The 26,340-nt window shown below is 46.4% G+C and overlaps 1 protein-coding gene across 1 annotated transcript; it reads right to left on the reverse strand.

Annotated features, from left to right (window-relative positions):
- Positions 1-7,224: 7,224 nt before the first annotated feature.
- SAP30L (SAP30 like) lies at positions 7,225-21,334 on the reverse strand. The gene is made up of 4 exons (XM_080671738.1): positions 20,831-21,334; positions 16,336-16,458; positions 14,053-14,151; positions 7,225-12,367 (listed from the first exon to the last, which is right to left on the reverse strand). The coding sequence occupies exons 1-4, from the start codon at positions 21,026-21,028 to the stop codon at positions 12,239-12,241; spliced, it is 549 nt and encodes a 182-aa protein (XP_080527864.1). The 5' UTR covers positions 21,029-21,334; the 3' UTR covers positions 7,225-12,238.
- Positions 21,335-26,340: the final 5,006 nt, after the last annotated feature.

A 26,340-nucleotide genomic window follows, 5' to 3' on the forward strand; every position in this document is an offset into this window, starting at 1 on the left:
GCATCTGTGAGGGGGACAAAAAAATGCCCCTGAGCCTTCCCATGCCTCCTGGGGCTACCACTAGGGGAGGCCGCCACCTGGTGGACATACTCCTAACTCTGTGTTCTGCAGAGAAACCAGGGAGGACTCCCGACGCCCCCATACAGTGACTCGAGAGCCCCAGGGCCCAGTTTTTCTAACTTTCTTTGGCAGTTTCAGGAAAGAAGGGACCCAGAAAGTTCACAGAGCCGGGGGTCCTGGGTAGGAGGCAGATTCCTGAGGGATGATGGGGTTTTACAATCCAAGATCTCTGAGGCTTTCTTCCCTCGAGGCACCTTGGGGTAGGAGTCTGTATTTCCCTATTACATAAAGTCTAAAATGCATCACATGTTTTCTTCTGTTTCTTTGGGTGGGAGCGGCTGAACAAAGCACAATCTTCTCCTGGTAACTAAAAACTCTTTTGCCACGATTGCACTGGGCTAATGGCACGCAGAGGGCTGTTCCCCCTTGCCCTGAATACCTCAGACTGGTGGCTCCGGACTTCTAACAGCATTCACGACCCTGCCATCCCCCCGCCCCCGCCCACTGTCATTATTCTACTGCTCTCTGTGGTAGAGGTGGCATGGGACACGGAGTCAGGTTAGCATGGGTTCCAACTCTGGCTCACCATAAGACCCTGCATAAGCGATCTATTTAACTTCTCTGAGCCTCAGTTTCCCCACCTGAAAATTAGGGAGAATCACTTCTTTGCAGGTTTGTGTGAGGATTACTGCCAGAAACAGTAATAGAACAGAACAGAACAAATATTCTAGCAGAGGGTGTCCAGTACCTAGTAGGTGTTTCACAAACAAAAGCCATCGTTTCTGCGGGTATGTCATCCTGAGCACTTTTCCACATTCAGCTTTGGAATATTCTTAGGGCGAAATAGGAATAGGATGCGTTTGGAACATGGTATTAGAAACCAGAAATAAAACACCCTTACCATGGAAGAAGGTGGAGCCTCCGTGGAACTGTTAAAATGGACTCAGCCAAGTTCAACCTCGTCTGGATGAGATAAACCCAATGGGCAAGCTGGGTCTTGTCTTCCCTCCGTCCTGGTTCTCCGGGTTCCGCTAAGCTTCCTTAGACACACTTCCACCTTCAGGCTGCTGCTTGCTGACCTGGCTGAGTCTGACCCCGCCCCGCTGACTGTACCCCCTAAAGCCTGGTCCGCTCCCGCATGCGACATCTGGCTGGGCACACATGCCCTCCAAGGGCTCACAGAGCAGTCCAAGCTTGCTGGTGGCCAGAGTCCTCAGGAAGCATCCTTAGCCACCGTAGCTGATTAAGTTCAGTGCACGTCTTCTCTAAGACGGCCAGCCCATTACGCACCCACGCACGCACCCACGCACGCACCCACGCACGCACCCACGCACGCACGCACGCCTCCTTTGTGCCTTGGGCTCCGAGCCTTCCTCGCAGACCCCAGGGTCTTCAGCGGCGAGGCCTGCTTCCCACCGCTGTCCAGGTATGACCTCCCCTGAAAGTCCCTGAAAGTCCCGGCTGCTGGAGGGCGAGCTGTTTGCAGAGCCCCCGCAGACAGCCGGCATGCAGCAGACACGCATTTTCTTGACCACATTTCGTTGTTTGGCTTTGTTTTTAATGGTTGTAGGTTTGGTGACCCCCAGGTTCAAGCTCCTCACTCTGGCATCTGAGGCTTTCTGCTCCGGACTGGACTTCCTTCACCCTCAGTCTCCTGCCTAACCTGCCATTTCCTGCTTAGGAGTCTCTTCTTCCAGGAAGCTCCCTTGATTTTCAGAAAGCCTTTTCCTTCCTATTTTACCCTTTCTCGGGATTTTATAGATACAGATATAGTATGGCTGTACACGGGGTTGGTAAATAGATGCGTTGATATGCCTACAATATGGTCATAGTCACGTTAAATACAGCTCTGTATGTGTATGTACACAGGGTGTCCGCAAAAATGTATGCACATTTTGAATAATTACAAAGGCATAGTGAGTTAAATCTGAAAAACATCAATGGAGCTCTCAGCTGTTAGTGTGTATACGTTTTTTGGGGGGTACACTCTGTATACACATATGTAACTATGCATATCCACATTGTATATACTCATTAATATAATTTGTATACATATATACATATATAGTATACATGTCTAGTATTTCTAAGAATGTCATTAAATATTATTTTATAATTTTTTAAAATATATTTTATTGATTTTTTTACAGAGAGGAAGGGAGAGGGATAGAGAGCCAGAAACATCGATGAGAGAGAACCATCGATCAGCTGCCTCCTGCACACCCTCCACTGGGGATGTGCTCGCAACCAAGGTACATGCCCTTGACCGGAATCGAACCTGGGACCTTTCAGTCCGCAGGCCGAGGCTCTATCCACTGAGCCAAACTGGCCAGGGCTATTTTATAATTTTGACATATATACTTATACTATGTATTATGGTAATACATAATTTATATATAGTAATTATTGTAAATATGTAATATAAAAGTATAATCTTTTTAAAAGCTGTCCCCTATTATTTGAGGTTGTTTCCAGTTCTTCCTTGTTCTAAACAATACTCCCTCGAGATAGCTTATCCAATTAGAAGGCAGCAGGGCACAGTGGATTCCGGGGTCAGATAGACATGCCTTTGACTTACAACCCCACCACTTTCTGGTGACCTTGGACAAACCATTTCACCTTACAACCTTCGGTTTCCTTATTTATAGTATAAAGAGCATAATTGTATTCATAGGGTCCTAAGGCATGTGAAGTGATTAACACAGTACCTACCACTTAGGAAGTGCTCAGTGAAAAAACAGCACTATCTGGGAGGCAGAAGATGAGGATTTGCTGTGACTTCCCCACTCACCAGTGTGACCTGAGTATCATTATTTAGTAGCGTGTGACAATACCCAGGGAATCAAGTGCTGCCCGAATTTAAGATTGCATTCCTGTTTTTTACTTCTCTTACTGTTTTCTACAGGTTTTAGGAATATGTAACAAACTATGCAAGCAAGGAGTATGTGTTTTGAAGGCACTTAAAAAAATTGCTTTGCTATTTTATAGATTTGGTGAAAATGGCTCAGGCCCATTATAAACAATTTAGACAATCCCAAAAAAGCACAGAGGAGACAGTAAAACTGCAGATCCCACCGACAGGACTAGCCGTGGTTGGCATGTTGGTTGTGGTCTTCTCTTACTTGCTGCCCTGGGTACCCAGGACAGGTCAGCTGTTTCATAAATGTCTGTGGACTTCAACCAGATTGACTCGTTAACAGCAGTGCTCCAGCTCTGTCCCTCTCAGCCAACCTCTGACAGTTTCATTAACCCCATTAAATCATGCAGGTGCCTTCACACCTCCTGGGCTTGTTAATCTCTGTACAGCTCTGGTAAGTTAAAACCTGGCTGGGAAGTTGGATGTACCTTGTTAACCTCCATTAAACCCTATTAAATTTCCTAACTATAGTCTTAGTAACTTCTAGGAGTCCCTCATTAAAGTTTAGTAAATCCAGTTGATGGGGGGACAGGGGTGACTGTTGTGGCTGCACTGCTTCAAAGCGTGACATTCCCGAGTTCTTTGATGGTGGGTTGACAAGTGTCCCAATCCCGGAGTGCCTCTAGCTGTCATTGTTACTTGGGCAAGTTCCTCAGCCTCTGCATTCACACCTCTGTGAACTGGAGTTAATAACAGTTCTTACTTTATATGATTGTAGTGAGACTGAATGAATCAATGCAAACTGTAAAACTAGAAACATGTCTGGCATGCATGCATACTGCACTTACAGCTCTTATTATTTCTGGATATGAAAGATACTTATAAACCAAAAAACTGTTCTGTAAATGGAAGATTCAATAAAGACATTAAATGTGTCCCCCTATGCCAGGTACTGTGCTGGAAACTGTGGATTATTTTCACTCTGGTTTTTTTGTTAATACTCACCTGAGGATATTTTTTTCCATTGATTTTTAGAGAGAGTGGAAGGGAGAGAGAGAAAGAGAGAAAGAAAGACACACAACACATCGATGGGCTGCCTCCTGCACACGTCCCGACAGGGCCAGGGATTGAAACTGCAACCCAGGTACGTGCCCTTGACTGGGAATCAAACCTGCGACCCTTTGGTGTGAGGGCCAACACTCCAACCATTGAGTACACCAGCCAGGGCTATTTTCACTCTAGTTTTATGCAGACTGAAGACCATCCATTTTAGTGGTTCATCTTGATGGTCTTTGTGGCTGTGCAGGTCACTTCAGAGCTGTTTGAGGTTGAACACAGCTACTTTCTCTCCATGGGTCTTAGGTGGTTGGACTCAGTGCTCTCTAAACCTGGATGCACATACAAATTCCCCAGATTTTGTAAGAATAGTTTCCTGGGCCCCACTTGAGAAGATTCTCATTTAGTAGGTCTCACTGGGAACTTTTGACCACAATCCAGATGAGGTTGAAGCTGCTGGATTGGGAAACCTCTGGACCCGAGGTTTGGGCTTGAGTCTTACTTGGGCAAATTAAATTTGTATTCCTGGACTTCAGCCTCTGAGCTTTCCATTCTGAGAATGGGGATGGGGGCTCAGGAAGTGCATTGTAAGAGTTCTTAGGAGATTCTGATGGGGGTGGCAAGTACCACACATTAAAAAACGCTGAACCTCAGATGATCTGATATTCAATATTCTAAAGGTCTATTCTGAAAAAAGGGTGTCTGGCTCCCAGTGAAACTTCTGTTCTAATGCTACATTAGGATGTGGGCTCATCCTATCTAATAGAGAGGGAATATGCAAATTGACCATCACACTGTAACAAGACAGCTGTGCCCACAGCGGAGGCAGGGATTCCGTAACACAAGATGGTTGTGCCCACAGCAGAGGCTGAGTTCCCATAACTAGCCTTAACGAGCAATCAGCAGGGACCCGAGGATGCGTGGTGCTGGGCTGGGGCAGGGGACCTGAGGCTGTGCCCCCTGCCTGGTGGGGCTTGACAGGGGACCTCAGGCTGTGCCCCCCCCACCTAGTGGAGCTTGACGGGGACTTCAAGGCATGCCCCCTGCCCCAGCCTGGGCCAGGAGACCTCAGGCTGCGCACCCTGCCCCGGCGCCGGGCCAGACGACCTGACTGCCCCCTTGCCAGCCTAGTTGCCCCTCACTGCCCCCCCTGCCAGCCTGGTCACCCCCAACTGCACCCCAACCAGCCTGGTTGCCTCTAACTGCCCCCCTCTGCAGGCCTGGTTGCCCCTAACTGTCCCCCCTGCAAGCCTGGTTTCCCCCAACTGCCCCTCCTGCTGGCCTGGTTGCCCCCAACTGCCCCCCCTGCCAGCCTGGTCACCCCACACAACCTGCTTGTTCAGTCATTTGGTCGTCCCTCACTAATCCCCCTACCCGCCTGATTGCCCCACGCAGCCTACTGTTCATTTGTTTGGTCGTCCCTCACTAACCCCCCTGCCGGCCTGGTCACCCCACACAGCCTGCTTGTTCAGTCATTTGGTCGTCCCTCACTAATCCCCCTACCCGCCTGATTGCCCCACGCAGCCTACTGTTCAGTTGTTTGGTCGTCCCTCACTAACCCCCCTGCCGGCCTGGTCACCCCACACAGCCTGCTTGTTCAGTCATTTGGTCGTCCCTCACTAATCCCCCTACCCGCCTGATTGCCCCACGCAGCCTACTGTTCAGTTGTTTGGTCGTCCCTTACTAACCCCCCTGCCGGCCTGATTGCCCCATGCAGCCTGCTTGTTCAGTTATTTGGTCGCCCCTCACTAACCCCCCTGCCGGCCTGGTCATAGGCAGCCATCTCGTGAGGGTGTGAGGGTCAATTTGCATATGACCCCTTTATTATATAAGATTTCCTCTAATTCTCTTTTAATGTGCACGAATTTCATGCACTGGGTCACTAGTCCTTCTATAACAACCGATGTCTGTGGATCCTCAGAGGTCAGCTCTAGCAGAACTCAGCCTGTGTGGGGAAGGTTGGGGACAAAGCACCTCTCAGAGGTTGTGTGTGATGGGTTAGAGCAGTGGTCGGCAAACTCATTAGTCAACAGAGCGGCAAACCGCAGCTCGCGAGCTGCATGTGGCTCGTGAGCCGCAGTTTGCCGACCACTGGGTTAGAGGATGGGGCAGCACTCTGAGGTTAGACGTGTAACAGATGGGAGGGCAGCAGACAGGGGAGTGGAAACAATGAATTATGTTATGCCTCAAATGAAGAAGCAACACACTATGAAAATTGGGACTTCCTTTGCGTTCTGAAGGAAATCAACTGAGGGATCCTCTAAGTGATGGCCTTCAGCAACAATCCATCATCAATCCCAGTGGGAGCCAAGACTCCCACCCTCCTGCCCCCAAATGCCTCCTGAAAAGTCATCCTCCACACTACTCACAGGGGAGTAGAGTGGGCAGGAAGGAGGAAAGAGGAAGGACACTGTAAATTTTGGTGCCATTTATAGTTTTAGAGCTAACACGTATTCTAGTTAGTATGCTAAAAAACATTACATTTCCTTCCTTTCATTCTACTGAGGACAGAGTGTGCTAAAATGGCACTAGTGACATTTGAAGTGAAAGACCAGAGTCTGAGGCTTGGCTGGGCAAGGGGCTTCATTTCACGGGGCCTCGGGCACCTTCAACAGTAAAGCTCAGTCAGGTAACCCCATCCTGCCTGGGGACTTCATTAAAAGGCTGATTCTGGTTCAGTAGACAGCTTGGCAGTTGAGGGGGGAAGACAGAGATTTCTAACAAGCACTCAGATGATGTGCCAACTGTTAAAAATAATTTTGGGACATTTAAACATTGGGCTATTTACATAAAAGTCTCTATTTCCAGCTCCTCTTGTCAAACTGCAAGAACTGGCATTCCCACACAGCAACAATGGGCTGGAGCTGGGTAATGGCTGCCCTCAGAAGAGACCTGAGTTCTCCAGTTTGCAGCGTGCCCCCTGCATAATTTCCATTTGCAATTCTCCATCCAGTTTATTTAGGACTCTCACTTTACAGATGGACAACTAAAGGCCCGGTGAGGGAAGCTATTTGCCAGGGTGTCTGGTATGCTATGCAGCATTCAGGACTTGACCCAGGGCCCAAACTTCTGTTCCAATCTACACTCCCTCGGTGTGCACTGGGACTGAACGCGGGAGAGGAGCATCTAGTAGTTGGAGCTGGGAGGAAAGACCACTGTCATCAATCACTGTGCTTTGCAGCCAGGGCCAAAATGAGAAAGTGAAAGCAGCTGAATTTCACGTGGACATTCAAAGAGAACAATAGAGTGTGTCTCGTTACTCATTCAGACCGTTTATTAAGAGGGAAAGTCGGGCCGTCCCATCTGTGTGATATTGCAACATGAAAAGTCACATACATTACTAAGGAGACCTCACAGAAATGAGAGCCTTTCAACAGTACAGAGCCATAGATTACAAAATTAAAATACAAATGATCCCCCACGCTTGGCAGGAAACATGTACAATATGAGGAGGCTTGGAATGGAAGGGCACTTGCTTTTCAATAAGGCAGTTACAAAATGGAAAGAAAACCCACACCCCCAACACTCTGATGGGCGTAACGGATAATAGAAATGTAAAACAGGGATCCTGTACAACCCTGTCATTGGCAAAGATGCTTTCACTAAGTGAAAGCAACTGAGGGTTTTAAGATGCAAGCAGGATGAAATAACTAATCGTAGACATTCTACCTTAAGAAAAGGTCCCACCTTGCCCCAGTCTACCTGACAACATCAGATCACCTTTACCTTTCCTAACCATGAACTGGAAACGGTCAGTAATAAAAATGAAAGGAATAAAAAGGCACCCCTAAAGCACCATGCTTCCCAGGGCATGTTCTCGAGCTCACCTGTCCTTTAGTTCAACTGCTTAGCCAAGTAACGGGCTGGAATGCTTGTGCCACAGAGCTGTCTGTACCATCAGTGCTAAATGAGTCACACAAGCTCCAACGACAACCTGAAAGACAGAGGTCTGACCAACAGATCACAGAGCAAGACCACTTCATGAGAATTTAGATTCTAGGACAACACTAAAGCCTGCCAGGACTTTGGAATCCTAGTCTTAAGTTATAGGCTAGTTCTGTTCGCCCCTCCCATTCATTTTACAAAACTCAACTGAGTGCTTCAGTCCTAATCTTTCATTCAACCTTGAGTTCTGTGGTTGGTCTTGGGAACCTCTATTCAGTTGCAAAGTCTCAAGAGTCTGAGGCAGGTCACTTTAGACTGGATTACAGTCATGCTGCAGGACGAGAGGTTAGTCCAGAGAATGCCATGTGACTCAAGCAAATTTTTTTGGATTTTAGTTTCCCCATCTCTAAAAGTGAATGGACAATAGCAACCTTATAGGACTTTCTAGCTTGAAAATATGGCACTACTTTGACACTGAGGTATGTGGTGCTTCCACTCCCCCAGGTTCCTTAGCTGTTTTTTTGGTAAAAACAGTATTTGAAGTACTTACAGGAATCTTAAGGTACAAGCCCTCAGCAGCCATGGAAACTTTAAACTCCACACAGAGCAATATTTTAAGATTTTCTAGGTAAGGTTTTCCCTAAGTGCTGTGAGCATCAGTTTTTGTGGGACAAATACAGAACTAAGGCCTCCTCTGTCTTGAGTTTTTTTCATCAGGCCAATAGGACCCCTGCCTCTGCTGACGCCCTCGATCAGCTTCAACAAGAACAAGTGAGTGAACCAGGTGGGTGGGATTTCCTCAACATTCTTCAACAAGGAACTAAATGCACTAATACTCAGGGGTGTGGAGAGTGAGGACAACAAAGTGTCTATCTGTTACCTGCTCCTTTTCACAAGACACTTGCTATGCCCTGGGACAATGCCAGCCATTAGATCCTTGGCCAAGATGAGCAACTTCTTCCATGTGGCCCCCATTGGGCAGAGACTCGGATGGAAGTTACAGAGAACCAAGAAAAGCCAGAGGTTTGCAAAGACAGAACCAGATACCCCCAGGAGGTAGTGAGTTCTCTGTCCTCAGAGGTGTTTAAGCCCAGATTGTTCAAATCCTTGGTGGGATGGCTGTAAGCAGAATGTCAGCACCTATGGGCAGACTGGATGGAATGACTTAAAGCCCCTTTCCCAACTTTTAGATCTTGTCATTGTAATGATTGAGAGCCTTCAGATGACTTCCAGCAGCAGCTACTTTGGGTTGGGACAGCCTATTTCAATAGGCCAGGCCCCTGTAGTGAGCTTCTTTTCTTAGCTTCTCTCTTCCACCAGGCAGTTGTCTAGGATATTACCAGAAAAATTTCCACAAAATAAACAGCTAAAATGCCAAGGTTAGATGCAACATTCCAACTGCAAACAATTAGGAATCTCTGTCTCCGAAAGGTCAGCAGTGAATATCCAGCCATGACAGGAACATCTAGCAACGTGGCGGCTGGAACACATAAGTGAAATTCCTCTTCATTTTACGCCAGTCTTGAATCCTTAATCTTTCGTGGGATTCAGTTGTGATCACTGTCAGGTGTTGTTGCAAACCTAAGAGCTTGTTCATTGAAATAATGAGCTTTCTGTTTTTTAAAAACCTTAAAATGAAGCAACATGAATAGCAGGATATTGGCATTTCCGTGTGACAACCTTCAGGGCATGTGAAGAACCACACCAGGCTGGAACTGAGGCAGGATTTAAGTAGACAACTCCAGTTCTGTTTCCAATTCCAGTTTTGCCCAGGAGCACCAAGAGGAGAGAAGGCAATGTTGCAATGTTACAGGTGGAGAGAAGCACAAAAGTCCTTGACAGGTGGCATAAAAATGCAGGCAGCCAAGGCGAACACTGCTTTCCCAGACCCACTGCTCCCTGAAGCCAGACCCAGCTGCTTTGGGGGGCTTGGCCACTTCCACAGGCAGAGCATCCTGCCATGAAAAGCCACGGAGACCGCACAAGAGACTAAGGCAAGTGGTTTAGTGGTCTGATGACAGAACAGACTTCTGCACACAGGACAAAAGTAAGTTCAGACAGCTTTGTTTTTTCTTTCACCCAACAAGTCTCCAAGGTGAAAAAGATACCCACAATTTCCACTTTCCAAAAGTAGCTCTCTTTAGAGGAAAGACAGCATGCGACAAAGAGCACACAGCATCTGGCTGAAGGGGGAATTTCCCTGGGCTTCACTTTGGAACAGAAGCATTTTTACAGACACGTGAACAGATGGATCCTAACCCACACGTGCTCTTACAGAAGTATACCGCAGTCTCTCTCAATTGGGAAAACAGATTTGCCATTAGAAGAACAGTGATGTGACCTACACATCCATCATTGGTTTAAACATCAGAAGATACACCTTCTTAATAAGATAGGGACATTTCCAGAGGGCAGGTTTCCAGTGCCTTAGCCTATAGGCCCAGCTGCCCTCAAACTCCAGTCTGATGAGAAAAAAAAGCCCCCTGACAAAAGAGGGCTTGGTGTCAGACACCATCAAAGCCTTTCTAATTCAGCCTCAGGAATAAAACCCAGATAAGCCACACACCTTTGGGCCTTCTTGATCCTTCAGCTATAAGACAGTGTCTAAATACATATTGGATCAGAATGACTAAAACATTCAGAGCACCCTGACGTGCCATCCACAGCCAGGTATATTAAAATAAGACCTCTCACAGGAGTATGTTCTATGTACATTCATTTATACATATTTTAAAAGGCTGCCATCTGCTAGACATGCATTTTGAACATGGGTGAAAGCGTGCTGCAACAGAGCACACAGTTTTAGTGAGTGGTGGCCCTGTCTCCAGTCCATAGAAAGCATGGCATTGCTCCACAGACCTGAATCCACTGCCCTGCTCAGTAGGGATTTCCATTCTGACTTCTCTGTGGTGGTACTCAGATGAAGCCATTTAATTATCTGCTAGGCCAGGCTGTCCACTGCTCCTTTTAGCATTTAAGGCTTAAGAAAGAACTCAAATTTAAAACCGAGTAAGAAAATGATACTTTTGATCCCAGTGTATGTCAAGATGGTCAGAAATTAGCATCCACATCTTTTTCTTCCCTTTCTCCAATTCCCTGTCTACACCCTATGCCCCCAACACATTGATTAGAAAATTTTGGAAAAGCAGACTTTTGGATATAAAGCTTTGTTTTCAAAGGATACTTTGGCTGTGACATAATTAGATAGAGGAAGTTGAGTTTTTGAACATAAAAAATAATCAGGTATTAATACTTAAAAAATCATTTTAGCAATCTTTCTCCCTAAAAGGGAGGCAAATTGCTCATAAAAATGAGCATTAGACGGCACTGACTTTCGTTGCTCAAACCTATGATCTGTTGCTGAGTCCCGAGCGCAGGGCGTCAAGGCCAGTCAGACTTTCTATCCCAGCGCTGGATTTCTGAGCAGGAATCACATAGTCCTTGGCAGCTTTTTTGGTGAGTGTGAACTATGGGTTAATACTTCTGAAAGTGAGCCCTAAACCACTAAGCATCTCCATTTGCCAAAGCATTTATGGCCCAGGAGAATGGCCTAAGTCGGAATACATAACTTCACCCCAAAGAGTGAAGCTTAGAGGAGTGTACAAAGGGCTGCATCTCCTGCGGAGGGTCTCTGCATTCGCATTTCTGGAACCTCCGTAGACACAGTGCGGCACATGTGACTTTCCTGAAGTACTAATTTGAGCTGAAACCTCTTGTTGGCTCATCAGGATTTCCTCCTCACTCTAGAAGTTAAGTGGTAAACCATAGAAATGGCAGAGATCTCATTAACTGGAGGAGCAGAGCAGATGTTACAAGGCAGGCACTATTAGTGACAGCTCAATTAGCCAGCAGATACTGATTGAGTGCCTACTGTGCCTAAGGTGTAGGGCCAGCAAGGGGGACCAGGGTCAAACTGATTTGCTGATAAATGACAAAGCCTGCAACAAGGTGGGGCACCCACGTTCCCAGCACATTTGGGTCTGTTCACACACCTCCACCATCACCTGTACCCTGCTGCTATTACGGGGCTACATTTCCCACGTGGCAGTGTGGGATTATAAGGTGATTACCAAAATATTTGTATCCCTCATTTCCAGTAGCACTGACTTAATGCTGTTTTAAATGCTGCAATACATAATTTTTCTTTCATTCTTTTATGATCTTGTTTGTTTCAGCCCAGTAGTTGCCTTAAAAGAAAGTCTTTGTATACACATGCTGAATCAGGAGAATATAACCCTCCTGACCAAAAAGATTTACAGTATTTATCATCCAAACATTTTTATTTATAATAAAACTTGTAAGTCTTTATGGGCTTAAATGTAGCAGATATCACCTGTGCATTAAACATTATACTTCATTCCTGGAAGATGTGCTTCATCCTCACTCAAGCTGCTTGCCGCCCTCTGACTTCTGGTCCAGTCTACTCTTGTTACTCTTTACCATGTAGATGAAGTAGGCAAGGGTCTCTTTTTCATTCACAGGTATGTTCCTGAAATGTCGACTGACAGTCTACATGGAGGCAAAAAAAAAAAGAAAAAGAAAAAGAAAAAAACACACCAAAAACGATGCATAAATCAGGGCCACAGACTAAATTGTGCAAAAGAGGAACCAGGAAGTTGCTGCCAGAGCTATGGAGGGGGTTAAGATCACTACAGAACTCTCTGCAGAACTCAGACTACCCATTTTCCCTGGGGTTTAGGTGACTGGTTTCCAGGCTTCCAAAGCAGGACTTTAACCCTCAACACTCCCAAGATGCAGTTCTTCCTATTTTAGTGGCAGCCAGCTGCCCATCATGATCTCAAGGTCACCCCCATGGATGAAGAGACTAGGACTGCTCTGCTTGGCCAGCTGCTACCATAACCTCTCAGGCCCTGGTACTTGGCAAAGAAGTGTCTTTTTAAAAATTATGTCAAATGAGTAGCCTACTGAACAGATGTAAGTGTGTGACCCAAGAATTGATCTTGAAAGACACACCAGATTTGAATAAAAATGAACCATTTCCTCTCTATTCCTGAAACTTGGCTTTATTTTACAAGTCCTGAGAATAGGTCACCTCTTGCTCCACCTAATCCTATCCCTTCCACCAGGGGTGAATACTGGCAAGTGGGGAATGCAATCTTAAAGTAGGAAAGGCTTGTGTGCTCCTATGGTTTATCTGGATACTGGTGAAGGAAAAGTTTAAGAGAAAATGAGAGATCAGAAAGATACCTCTAAAGGAAAGACAAAAACCAGTGGGGCTGTGAGCCTTTAAGGCAGTGGTTCTCAACCTTTCTAATGCCTCGACCCTTTAATACAGTTCCTCATGTTGTGGTGACCCCATCCATAAAATTATTTCATTGCTACTTCATAACTGTAATTTTGCTACTGTTATGAATCGTAATGTAAATAGCTGTGTTTTTCGATGGTCTTAGGCTCTACAGCAGCGGTTCTCAACCTGTGGGTTACAACCCACAGGTTGAGAACCACTAGCAGGGTCGCTAGTGGTGGGATCGGGCCTAAACCGGCAGTTGGACATCCCTCGAGGGGTCCCAGATTGGAGAGGGTGAAGGCCGGGTTGAGGGACACCCCCACCCCCCGTACACGAATTTTGTGCACCGGGCCTCTAGTATTAAAATAATAGCCAATGGAGCATTTTCCACCATCCAAACTATGTTAAGAACTCAGGGCAGGAGAAACCTTTATTGGGCTCCATTCTTGTAATAAGTATTTTTATTACCAACATCAGAGTAGAAGAAATCAAGGAAAAAAAACAAAAAGAAGAAAAATAGCTCCTATAGGACATGTGTGAAGGTTCTGAGATGATTAATCTGACACATCTGATACGCAGGAAGGACCATATCTATAAAGAATCTTGGAAAAAAAGATTCAAGCAAACAAACAAAAGAACACTCAGGGCTTAGAATCAGGAGTCCTGAGGTTCCAGGCTCAGTTCTGGAATCACACCAATTTGCTGTGTGAGTTTAAGCAAGTCCTTTCCTCTCTCTATACCACGGTTTCTTTTATGAAAATCAGAGCCTTTCTAAGTCTTAAACTGTGGGATTCTAAATTGTGCAAAAGATGGACTAGAAAGCTGCTTCCAGAGCTATGGAGGGGATTATGATCCACAGGCACACAGAGCAGGAGGGAGAATCAAGGTCACCATCAGAGGAACAATACTGGCTCTCTCTTTGGAGAGCACAATTTTGTCTACCTACTTCTGCTAACTGGGCCTTATTGAAGCCTGGTCTGGTCTGCAATTTGTAGTGTCGTTTATAACGTCGCAGAGTGTTCACCTGTAGCTGGAACAGATCAACCTGGAGAGAAGAGGAGAAACACATTATCCATCACCTGAGCAGCCAAGACTCACGGAGAGCCCACTATGTGCCTAGCACTACACTAGGGGTGGGGTGGATATAACTAAAAGAAGTCTTAGAAATGGTCCATTGAGGACTAATAACTAGCTGGGGGGTCAAAAATAACAGTGGAACAAGAGTTCTGGCTGGGGAAGGGTGGTTCCAGAAGGCTGATGGAAGCAGTGAAGCTTAACTAAGGAAAGCAGGGTTTAGAAAGGCAGTGAGGAACAGAGCAAGAGTAGAGAATGAGTGAGATCATGAGCACAGAAAGCCAGGAAATGAATAGATGGGCTAGGGGGTCACAGGCAATCCTGATGGGGTTAAACAGTGAAACTAGGTGGTAGCATGCCAGGTGATGTTCCAGGAAGATGGATCTAGAGGTGGTTTGATGGGCGGGGACAGGCAGAGGGAGATGCTGTAGCAACGATCCAGAAGTGAGAGGATGAAGCAGAGCTTTGGAGGGGTGGTGATGCTGGAGGGGGAAACCAGGCATGAGCAAAGGTCAAACCAGACAGACATCCTGAAGGAAGACAGGCCAGAGTTTGGCAGCAGACTGGATAGAGAAGTGTGAAGAACAGTGTGAAGTACTGTTATTCTCAAATAGTGATTTCCTAAGCTCAGCCTTCAGGTATTAGAATTCTTAACAACCCTCCAGAGAAAGCTCAAAGGCTACTGTGGCGAGTGTACAAATCAGCAGGTTAGGGTCAGGGTCTCTGCAGATGACTGGATAACAAAGGGGAAAGGACCCCCCCTTTTTCTCCTAACACAGAAGAGAGGAAAGCTGCACAGTCATGAAACATTGAAGGCCCAGAAAGTTGGGCTGCCTTTACCTGCCTCTAAAAGAGATGTTCTTGCTTCAGGCAGGTGGAGAGCACTTAAAAACAAAATGAATGATCAATATGAGGGACCAAAGTCCTTCATTCTTTTCAAAACATTCCTCAAACCTCTTTCTTTTTTTTTTATTTTGTGAAAAGCATTTAGAAATTGAATACATCCATTTCTTTATAAAATTTAATAATGCTAGAGGCAATTGGAAGATACATTAAACCAATGTTTAAAAAGGGGACATAGGGAGGGGCAGAGGGAAAGGGCTATATTTTCAAAGGTTTCCTCATCTGTAGACAAAAACCCGCCTACTCTTTCTATTCCTACAGTCATTTCCACTGAGTACTAACAGGCCACTGCCTTATGAAATATTCATGCGTCAAATATTCAATGTACACTATAAACGGTTCTTCTTTGCTGAGTCTTAAGTGAAAACAATTTAAGTAGAAAAAGAATTCAATATTCCTTCCTGTAGCCTGTTTAATGGACACTGGCACCCTGAAGGAAAGGCGGCTTCTGGTTTGAGAAGCCTAGGTCTCATCGTCCAGTGCAGTGGTTCTCAACATGGGGCAATTTTGTCCCCCACCTTTACCCCGAGGAAATTTGGCAATGTCTGTAGACATTTTTTTATCATCATGACTCAGGGAGTAGTGTGACTGGCATCCAGTGGGTAGAATACAGGGATGCTGTTGCACATCCTACAATTTACAGGACAGCCCCTACAACAAGAATTACCTGGCCCCAAATGTCAATAGTGCCAGGGTTGAGAACCCCTGGTCCAGTATAATGACTTTGGAATGATCCTTGGGAACAAGCCTGGACCAGGAACTGGAGAGTGATAGAAAATCAGAGCTGGGATGAACTGACAACGTATGCCTTCATTTTACAGCCTAGAAACTGGGGTGGGGGTGGGGGAGTGACTTCCCCAAACCATTCAAACTCAGTCTCCAACTTTAAGACAAAAACAGAGTTTGAAAAAACTTGACACTGGTTGTATTTAATCATTTGCCAGGGTTTTCTTTAAAAAAAGCAGTGTGGCCTACTGAAAAGGGCACTAGACTGGAGCCCCCAAACTGTCTGTGTGATCTCAGGTCCTTGTGCCCATTTGCAAAATGATGGGGCAGTCAGACCAGTTGATTTCTAAGCGTTCAGCTCTCAGATTCAGCATTACTCTGATTCTGTGATTCACTTTTCAAATAAACCACAGCAAAACAAAAGGACTAAAATGACTTTTTAGCACAAAGCAGACCAGGCTGGAGGTTAGGACCAGATTAGAACCCGTCCTTCCAGCTTTTTCAAGCTGATGTTTTTGACTGTTACCTCAGGAATGTCAGTGTCGTGCTCAGGAGAATCTCCACCATCGTCACTTGTCTTCCTCTTCCTTTTATTTCGTACACTTTGGATGAAATTTTTGTGGAAATCGCAGATATACAGGTGCCTTACCTGATGGGAAGCAAATAAAAGTCAGAGTTGCCAATTCCATGGAAAGAGCATCTGTCAATTTAATGGGCTTCTCTCCTTTTCCAGGCACCGGAGAGTGAGAAGGAAGAACAAGGTGCAGGCCATATTTTCAGATGTTGCCTACTGAGCTGCAGAACAAGACACCCACAAAGAGAATACTCCCATCACCTTGGGAGTGTATTATAAACCAAGTCCTCCCTGAAAACCTGTGGTCCACATTCAGCAAGGAGAGATCCCACAGCAGAGATCATTAGGGGGAGGTCCCCTACTATAAGGGAGGATTTGCAGGTAGACAGAAACATTCCAGATGCAAAGAGCCAAGACTTAGAGTTTCAGGTGAAGATGACAGAAGTGTGAGCGAAGGAGCCCCAGGGTAGACAGTATTAGGTGGAGGTCACTGTCCATGTAGGGAGAAATTGGGGGGTGGGGTGCACATCAGAACAGCTTTGACTTTCCTTCAGATGAGACAGAGGTCCCAAGGTTTTTGAAGCTGGGAGTGACATAACATTTTCAGACCTACAGGAGTTATGAACTTAAAAAAAAAGAAAAAGGCAGGAGAGGGACTATGGTAATGGGATATGGGAAACACTATTTTGACATTGATAACAGGATGACAAGTCTCTGAAATACTTTATTTCTGAGCATCAGCTTCTAATTATTGCATTACATCACAGCTGTTCCACAAAGAGAAGTGGAAAGTGATGCAGACATTCTCACAAGGTGGAACCACATAGAAGAAGCTGCGCCCTGCTGCTGACTTTCTAATACAGGCTGGAGGCAGAATAATAAGTGAAGGCGGCACAGCAGCTGAGATGTGAATATGCTTTTTTTTAAGAATGTTGGTACCAGGTTGACTGGGGGAAACATTCAAAAACCTAACAGAAACCGAATGCCTGTGGAAATGACTTGGGGCTGTTGACACTGAAACAGATGCTGCACAGATGTTCTCGAGAGGCTTCTGAATTTCAGTTTATTCCTTAAATTCTTAAAGAGAAGAGTAAGCTGATAGGAAACCAGTATCAATTAATTCAGGCCTTTTCATGGAGAAAATAACGAAAACTGCTTTTTATTCCAATGAAATACCACTTTCATGTGGTTGGATTAGTGAGTCATGAGTCGTTTCTTATACTATGATGGTGTCTTACAGATAGTAGGTGCTCAATAAAAGCTGTTCCATAAACATAAGCATCCCTTGCATCTAAAAGCAGCTTAGGTCAGTAAAAGTCACCATTTACATATGGTTACAAATTGGGACAGCTTTGCCAGATTCAACTCTGAAAAAAGGTCTTTCAGACACAGCAATGTGTCACTCTCCCAAAGAATCTACTTGATATATACACTACTGGACATTATCAGGGAAGAGAGCAACTCTCAGCATACTCTGCCTCCCTGATAGGAAGCTGGCCTCATGTTAGCCAGTTCCACATGTAAAACCCAAGAGACTGAACTGCTCCTTAAATTCACAGAGACAAACCTTGTAGGAGGAGAAGAGGTGATTTCCTAGAGTTGTGGCTGGGAGATTTCAGGTCAAGATAATAGAATAATGGAAATCTAGATGGAGGAAAACTTGGCAATCACCAGTACAACCTCGCTGGTCCCAATCTCACTTTCTAGAGGGATAAACTGAAGCCACCCAGAGTAGGGAAATGACCTGGCCAAGGCCACTCAGGCCTTTTGACCCACGGCACATGTTTCTTACTTACTCCAATATTTTCTTTTTTTTAAAAAATATATTTCATTGATTTTTTACAGAGAGGAAGGGAGAGGGAGAGTTAGAAACATCGATGAGAGAGAAATATCGATCAGCTGCCTCCTTCACACCCCCTACTGGGGATGTGCCGGCAACCAAGGTACATGCCCTTGACCGGAATCGAACCTGGGACCCTTCAGTCTGCAGGCTGACGCTCTATCCACTGAGCCAAACCAGCTAGGGCCCAATGTTTTCTTTATACTCCCACTTTTCTCCAGAAAAAAAAAGCCGAAATATGTCGATTGGAGGACTGTTTAAAAGCATGTTATATAATAAAACCCTAATATGCAAATCGACTAAATGGTGGAACAACCAGTTGCTATGACACACTCTGACCACCAGGGGGCAGATGCTCAACACAGGAGCTGCCCCTGGTGGTCAGTGCCACTCAGCCAGAAGCTGCTAAGCTGGGCTCACAGCTGGCAAGCATAGCAGTGGTGGTGGTCCCGCCTCCGCAGCAGCACTAAGGACCCCTCGGGGTTGCGGACTGCAAGAGGGCACAGGCCGGACTGAGGGAACCCCAACCCCCCAGTGCACAAATGTCATGCACCTAGTATCTTAATAAATCACAGAACACTGCCAATGTCTACATACAGTGAGTTAAGCTGTCCAAGTTGGATTTTTGGTGCTATTCTTTAAAAAAGCTCCCTGCTACACCCTTTACAAGATAAATAGTTATTATTACTACTTAACCACTTTCAAGTACATACTGGTTTTCAGAAATTTCAGAGCTCAGTGGCCTTTGGGGGCGGGTGGAGGAAGAAGGGTGGTAGCAAGGGCTCTAGTGTTTATTTTTCCTGTTTCATTTTCTACAACAGCTAAACATTCCTGTAATACAGCAGTTCCTTAGAATTGAATTCCTGCCCAAGCCTGTGAGAATGAAATAGAATCCCTTTCAGAAATAATGACTCTACACCACCTTGAAACGAACTGTGAGCGAATGCACCTCGAATGCTACTCCTTTAGAAGCATTGCCTTTTGGGAAGTCCAGTGCGAGGCTTAGGCTGCTTCTCTTCTAGACAGTGTGTGAGAAACACTCCACGTGGCTCAGCACAGGTTTTTCCAGTGGGGTCACTGGGTAAATGAAGCCCCAATCGCAGCAGCACAATCATTCAGATGTGACAGCTTCCAAGGGTTTAAAAGAACTGGAAAAGTCTTTTTCTTAAGGACTGGGAAATATTATTACCATAAGCTGCTCAAGTGAAGGCTCCCAACAACCTACACAGAAGGTAGGCAGTGTTTTCAAGAGGCTGAGTTCATTGCTTAGAATTAAGCATTTCACTTCAACATGTGCCTAATCTGGACCACCTTAGTATCTAGTCAGTTGTTTGCTCTCAATCATTCATTCATTGATAGAGGTTTGTAATAATAAAGCCATTAATCCACCCTGACCATTTTAAAATAACATCTTTCCATTCAAGAATTGTAAATGTATTATAATTAACTTTTTAAAAAATTGAGGGTGGGAGGGAAGAGCCTGGAAGAAAGAACAGGGCCAATTTTTTTTTATTTATCGACTTAATTAAGCATGGGGCTTGGAAGTAAATCAGATAATGGGGTTAAGAAATTAGCCTGTTAGGTGCTGAGTGACTTTGGCACTGTCACTGCCTTTCTCTGGGCCTCAGTTTCAACTGTAAAATCAGAAGTGGAAAAGTGGGAGTCCTTTCAGTTTAACAAGCAATCTCTGATTTCCCTCCACAATGGACAAATTTTGGTCCTAAAAGAGAATGGATGTGAGCAGGTCTACCTGAATATTAAATACCCCCTTAACTCATTTCCAACTCCTAATCAAGAGGCTGCAGCAACAGATGTCAAACTAAACATTTCTAATTGGTTGACTATAGGCACATCTTCAGAACTGTTAACTAGAGGAGGTGAAATCACACAGGAAAAGTTTTCCTATAGTTAGACACAAAACACAGGGTGATTCTAGTCAAGTTAAACACACACACACACACACACACACACACACACACACACACACACCTCCCTACTGGGCTTTTCTAAAGAAGTTACCCCTAAGAAAATGGATTTTCTTGCTCCCAGTCACTTCGGCTGCAAAAGCCACCTCCGAAGCCCTGGTCTTGGCCTTATTCCTGCCACACGTTAGAAAACCCCGTTTCCCAACAGCTGCCTGCGAAGCAGTAGCTCCGTGACCCTTTGTAGAAGCTGAGGCCGCGGCAGACAGGGAAGTAACTGCCACCTCTCCTTTTCTGAAGGAATAACAGGGCGCTGAGAAGTTGGAGAAGAGCCGGGTGCCTTCATCACCACTTCCCCAACACTTGCTCCTTCGTGGGCCAACGCACAGAACCCTCCTCTCCCTGCTCCGACATCTAAACCAATAAAACGAGCTAAAAACTTGTCAATCTTCCCAGGCAGGAAGGGTCGTCGGAGCCCCCGCCCAACCTCCCACATTTGGGCAGAATCCTAGTGAGAGCAGGTCGGCGCTGAAACGGCCTTTGAAATCCCGAGTCCAACTCCTCATTTGCGGATGAAGGGCAACGAGGCCCATGACGGGGAGGGCTCCGGAGTCCCGCCCGGAGTTCGGGGGCAGCAGCCGGGAGCCATCGGGCGCGGGGACCCTGCCGGGGACGGGGGACTCACGCTCTTGTCGATGTCCAGCTTGAGTTTCTTTTGCGAGATGCTCTTCTGGACCCTCTTGCTGAAGGAGGCGTTGCCCGCGGGCCGGACGCAGCGCTCGCCGTCCTCGATGAGGCAGCAGCTCTGGCCGTAGCCCGGGGCGGCGGCGGGGGCGGCGGGGGGCCCTTCGCGGCTGTCCTCCTCGGTGCTGAAGCCGTTCATCTCCCCGTCCCCGGCCGGCCTCCCGGGGGTAGGCGCCCCTGTAGGCCACTCCGCGGCCGCGCTGCCCGCGGGGCGGTCACTGAGGCCCCCGCGCCCGAGGGTCTCGGAGTCTGTCTCCAGAGCAGGCGCTGCCCCGCCGCGCGCCCGGGAGGCCCGGCCCCGCTCCGCCGCGTCCCGGCTCCTTCGGCCCCCGGCCCCGCGCCTCCGGAAAGCCCCTTCCTCCCCGGCTCCAGGCCCCGGGGCTGGCTCCCGAGCTCGCAGGGCCCCGCCGGGGGTCACCTGGAGGCTCCTCCGGCCGGGAGCCCAGTACCGTTACCCTTCGGCGGGGGCGTCCAGGAGGGCGTCCCAGGGAGGGGCAGCTCCCCGGAGGCTCCGGGCCCGGGTGGCCAGACGGTTTCTCGGGACCCCGCCGGCTCCCGCCTTCTTTCGGCTGCGGAGCAAACTCGCTGCCGGGCAGCTCCCTCGGGGTGGCGCGGCCTCCCCGCGCGGGGCCCGGCCTCGAACCCGCGGTGCCCGGGCCCCGCAGCACGTCCGGCCCGCCCCACCCCTGCAGCCGCTCGGCTGCTCCCCAAGTCCCGCGGCAGCCCCTGGGCCACCCGGCCGCCGCCCGCCCAACGCTCCGCACCACAACAGTTCGCTCCCCCCCGCCCGCCCCGGACAGCGGAAGTCCCGCCTCTACCCGGCCATTGGCAGCATTTGATCTCTGGGCGGGGCCGCCGCCGCCGCTGGAGCTCCCCATTGGTCCGAATAGCCGCCAGTTCCCGGCGCCTGGCTACTTCCTGGACTCTGCTGGGATGGGTTCAAAGTAGAGAAAGTGGAAGAGGGAAGAGTTCCCAGGTTGAGAGAGGGGATCGGGGCCGCAGAGAGTCCTGGCTCTGGGAGAGGTGGCGACCAGGGACCTGCCTGGACTGAAGGCAACACTGCAGGAATTGAGGATCACATTAGGGGACGGGCAGAAGTACGGACGTGGGCGGGGGCGCAGAGGGACACGGGGAGGGGCCTATAAGAGGGACCTATGGGGGATAGAGGTACGGTCTTGAGGGGGACCGACTGGGTAAAACGGAAGGATCGGGGACAGAGGACCCGCAGACAGACCGGTGGGAGGCAGGGTGGGTGAAAGAGGACAGAAAGCCAGTCATGGCAGGAAAGACAGGACAAACTCGGAGATACATGGAAAGACGTGCAGAGGAGATGATGGGGGTCTGATGGCGAGTCTTGCAAGGTAGTAGGATGCTTGAGGGTGGCGGAGACTGGGCCTGGCTCGATCCGCGCGGAAAGAGAAAGGGAGGAGAAGAGGAGACCCCCAGGGGCTTGGGTGATCCCTCAGAAGAATCGGAAGTCGGGTTAAGGCCTGGAGGTTGGATTAGGTGGACGGTAGGAAGGGAAGGGGCTGCGGAGCCGATGGTGAGAAGGCTGGGGGTGGAGGATTAAGGGCCAATATCAGCGTGGGGGAGGGACTGCGGTTGTCTTGGGACCTTCCTGCAGCTCTGCAAGCGGCAGCTTTTATTGCTTTAAGCCTCCCGGTCTACCTGCGAGGCGACAGTGCCCTGCCAAGCCTCTGGGCGTGGGGTTCGGTGCTTAGGGTGTCACACATACCCAGGAGGGCCGACAGGGGAATCCGCTAGTTGAGCACCCCTAGTCAGGCTACCTCTCTTCTGGGCAGCTTGAGGACAAGTGAGGGCGGTAGGCCCCAAATAACTAGCCAGGGTCGTGAGGTCCAGCAATCATTTGGGGCTGCGTAGCATTTTCCTGGAAGAGACGTGGAAGGGCCAGGGAGTGTTAGGTGAGTGAGTCTGTGTACCTGTTTTGGTAGTAGTAGGTGGCGTTGGAGAGGCTTCTGGCTCCATCAAGTTGAAAAAATGGAAAGCTACTAGTTTCCATGTTTAGAAGTAGATGCCCTGTGATCTTAAATGTTCCTCAGTGGCCTTAAATGTATTTGTACCCTCTAGTAGTGATTTCACATGTGGAACATTTTAGGAAATTGGTCTACCAGAAAAAAAATTTAAACAATAATATTCATTACGGGATTAGGAAAAATACCCTAAAACTTCCACAAGGGAAGTGGTTAAGTAAACTATGTAACATCTTCAGAATGAGATATTTTGCAGTCATTTATATTTTCAACATTGAAGGTAGTTTCAACATCAGTGTAAACATTTTCTATATGTAATAATTCAGCCATGACTCCAACAAAGAGTTGATGACTTGGAGAAATGCTGTATGTTGTTAAAAATGCAGGATATAAAGTTGGATATGATATATAATGCATGTACATCTCTGTTTTAAAAAATAAGAAGGGAAAAAAAAACACCTATTTGTATGTAAGAAATACACCAAAGTGCTAATAGAGTTTATTTCTGGGTAGCAGAAATATGGTTAATATTTTTCTACTTTTGTTCTAGCTTTGCATTTTCCCCAATAAATATTTGTTGTTTTTATAGTTGGGGGGAAAAAAAGAATAAAAAAACGAATGGAAAAAGAAGGCACAGTTTAATAGCATTCCTCCCTCAGAGTTCATATATTCAAAAGTAAATTATTGGCCATATTGTGTATACTCATTTCAGGTTGGCCACAGGAGGGTGAAGCATACTTCTTGTCTTAAAAGGGAATATTTTTTTAGCAGGGGAGCTCAGACATATGCACAGAAAACAGCTGGGCATCTGTACAAGTTAGTATGTGATGCTGGTTCCAAAGTTGATTGGTGTGAGTAAGAACTCTACATTTTCCACATACATTTTGCACTTAGATATTTTTTCAAACAGCATTTGTATCCAGTGCCAGGCTACTGCACTCCCTGCAGCTTCTTCAGCCCCAGCTTCCCCTGGCAACACTCCTGGGGCAGGTTGGGGAAGGGACAGGGGCCCTTTTCCTCAAGTGCTCTATCTGAGCCTTGGGGGTACTGGCTTCTCCTTATATCTGCTATGCCTGTATATTCCTTCGAGTTCTCTTTACTTCTTCCTCTGCAACGCCTTGTTCTCAACAGTTCCCTGTTATAGTTAGTACATCTTTATATCACCCTTTGCCTGTCCAAATTATTGTGTGGTTTCTCCTAGCTGGACCCAGACTGATACCCCTAGCCTCTCTATATTTTTGGGGGGCAGGGACACAGGCTTTGAAACTACCCTTTATGTGCACTTTTGAAGTCCCCAAGGAATGTTTTAATCATAAGCTTTCCCCAGGTTGTGAAGCAGATCGGTTCCAAATAGCAATATTTGGAAAAAATCGGATTCCTTTACTGGTGGAATAAATCTGTAATTCCAGAAAGGAAATATAAATATTCAGAGAAAGAAGAAAACAGGAGAGAAGCTTCTGTGACTCTTGTTCTGCTTTGTGTTGGATTTAAGATGATTGAAATGGCCAAGAGAATCTGATTTGCTACATTTATAAGTCTAGGTCATTAATTTACAACAGTTGCTTAAGTGCTTAGAAAAGATGTTGCTTTTTAGATTTGTAAATCTGCCCTGTTAGGCATTTAAAGTGTTTTTAGAAAATCAGGTCCATTAAATTTATAACTGAAGTCTGAAATGTCTAAGGAAATTTGATTAATTAAAGCTGTAAGTCTTAAATGTTTAAAGAGGACTGAATCTACTAAACTTAAGAATTAATTGAACAGTAATCAAAGAACAGGTAGAAGTAATTGTTCTTATTTTCATATGAAAAGTTACTAGATTTATGGAATAATAAGATTTATAAGTTGAACTTTAAGAAAAGCTAGGTTTTAAAATGGGCATCTTGAGTCAGTAACTAACATTCTTTTCCATACCCAAACCTACCTAAACCCCCTCTCCCCCCACATTTAAAATTGCAGGTCTATAACTCTCCAACTTTACAGTTGTAGCTGAGACCTCTCCTCTATGCTCCAGATAGCAACATTCAGCTCCTTGAGGACTCTAGAGGCATTGCTGACCAAGTTAAAATCTCCTCTGACATCTGAATCCATAAATCATATAACCTGTACCACCATATAATCTCCTCTCCCTCCACTCCAAGCTGACCCATCATGGAAACATTTTCTTTTGCTTCCAATAAATACTTAGCATCTGCCCTGTTTGCTTTATTTCCTATGGCCAGCAGCCAGACCAAGCCACCAGCATCATTTGCCTGAAGTGCTTCACTGGTCTCGGAGGAGCCAGTCCCTAACCCACTAATTCTCTAGGGAGCATCTACCCAAAGCAGACCATGCCACAGCCTGCTTAAAGCCCCTCACCAATTGCCCAGTGCATTCTGACAGTGCCCCTGCCATCCTTTGCCTCTGTTATTCTTCCTGAGCTTCCTCAAGCCAAGTTCCTTCCTACCTGGAGGTCTTGGCATTTGTAGTTCCTTCTGCCTGAAATGCTGTTCTACCTGCTCCTCCTATGGCTGGCTCCATCCTTTAAGTCTTCATTTAAATGCCACTTCCCCACAGGGTTGCCCCCACCCCTATTTTAAATGTCTTTTTATGAGCAATCATCACAATATGCAATTATACTATTTTACCCTTGTTGCTGTGTGACATCTCTCCCATTACAATCTAAGGCCCCTGGCAGGGACCATGGCTGTCTTGCTTATTGCTGTAGCCCAGTGCATAAACACTAATTTTCCAGTTCTGTAGCTAGCTGAGTAGGAACTCAAAACACCTTTTTTTCAATAATTAAATATACCCAATTATACCAAGATATTTACTAAGATAAAAAAAAAAAGATACAAAGCGGTATTGTAGAGTGTAAATTCCATTTGTATTTCTTAAACATTTTATGCACACATAGATACACACACATTAAGGATACATGAGAAACTAGTAATTGTGGTTATGTCTATGGTGGGGACTGCACAAGAAAGGTAGGAAGAACTTGAATTTTATAAACTTTTTCCTATTTGGATTTTTTACTATATGCCTATATTTCTTTTATAAGAATAATAAGAAAAAAATCTTTTGGCACTGTTATTAAGTAGGAAATATGGAATGCCAAAAAAGTAGGGAGAATCTCAGAACAAAAAGAGTCATTTAAATTGAATCAATTTAGTTTTATGAAAAGCCCACATTGTCCTTGTTTTTCTCCTTCCACGGAGGAGCTGTGAAGGCTTCCTCTGGCCTTGGGCTGCAGACTGGCACTGGACGGGCATTGTAGTTATTGGCATTGTGGGTAAGAGCAAAGGCTCGGGACTCAGAAGCACTTGGTTTGAATCCAAGCTCTGCCACTTTCCCGGCTGTGGGGCCATCGACAACTTTTTAAAACTACGTGAGCCTCAGTTTTCTTTATCTGCAAAATGGGATGATAATAGTACTTATCTCAAAGGGCTATTGTGAGAATCAAGTGTGATCTTGTAAAGCA

This window comes from Plecotus auritus (assembly GCF_963455305.1).
Source record: "Plecotus auritus genome assembly, chromosome: 6".
Taxonomy (NCBI): Eukaryota; Metazoa; Chordata; class Mammalia; order Chiroptera; family Vespertilionidae; genus Plecotus; species Plecotus auritus.

Bases quoted from the DNA above. Each gene is read 5' to 3' on its own strand.
- SAP30L (XM_080671738.1), bottom strand. From the start codon at position 21,028: ATGAACGGCTTCAGCACCGAGGAGGACAGCCGCGAAGGGCCCCCCGCC. The intron at 14,152-16,335 runs GTAACAGTCAAA...TCTTCTCTCCAG, and splicing joins ACGACACTGACATTCCTGAG to GTTGATCTGTTCCAGCTACA. The intron at 12,368-14,052 runs GTAGGTAGACAA...GCCTCCATGTAG, and splicing joins ATAAGGCCCAGTTAGCAGAA to ACTGTCAGTCGACATTTCAG.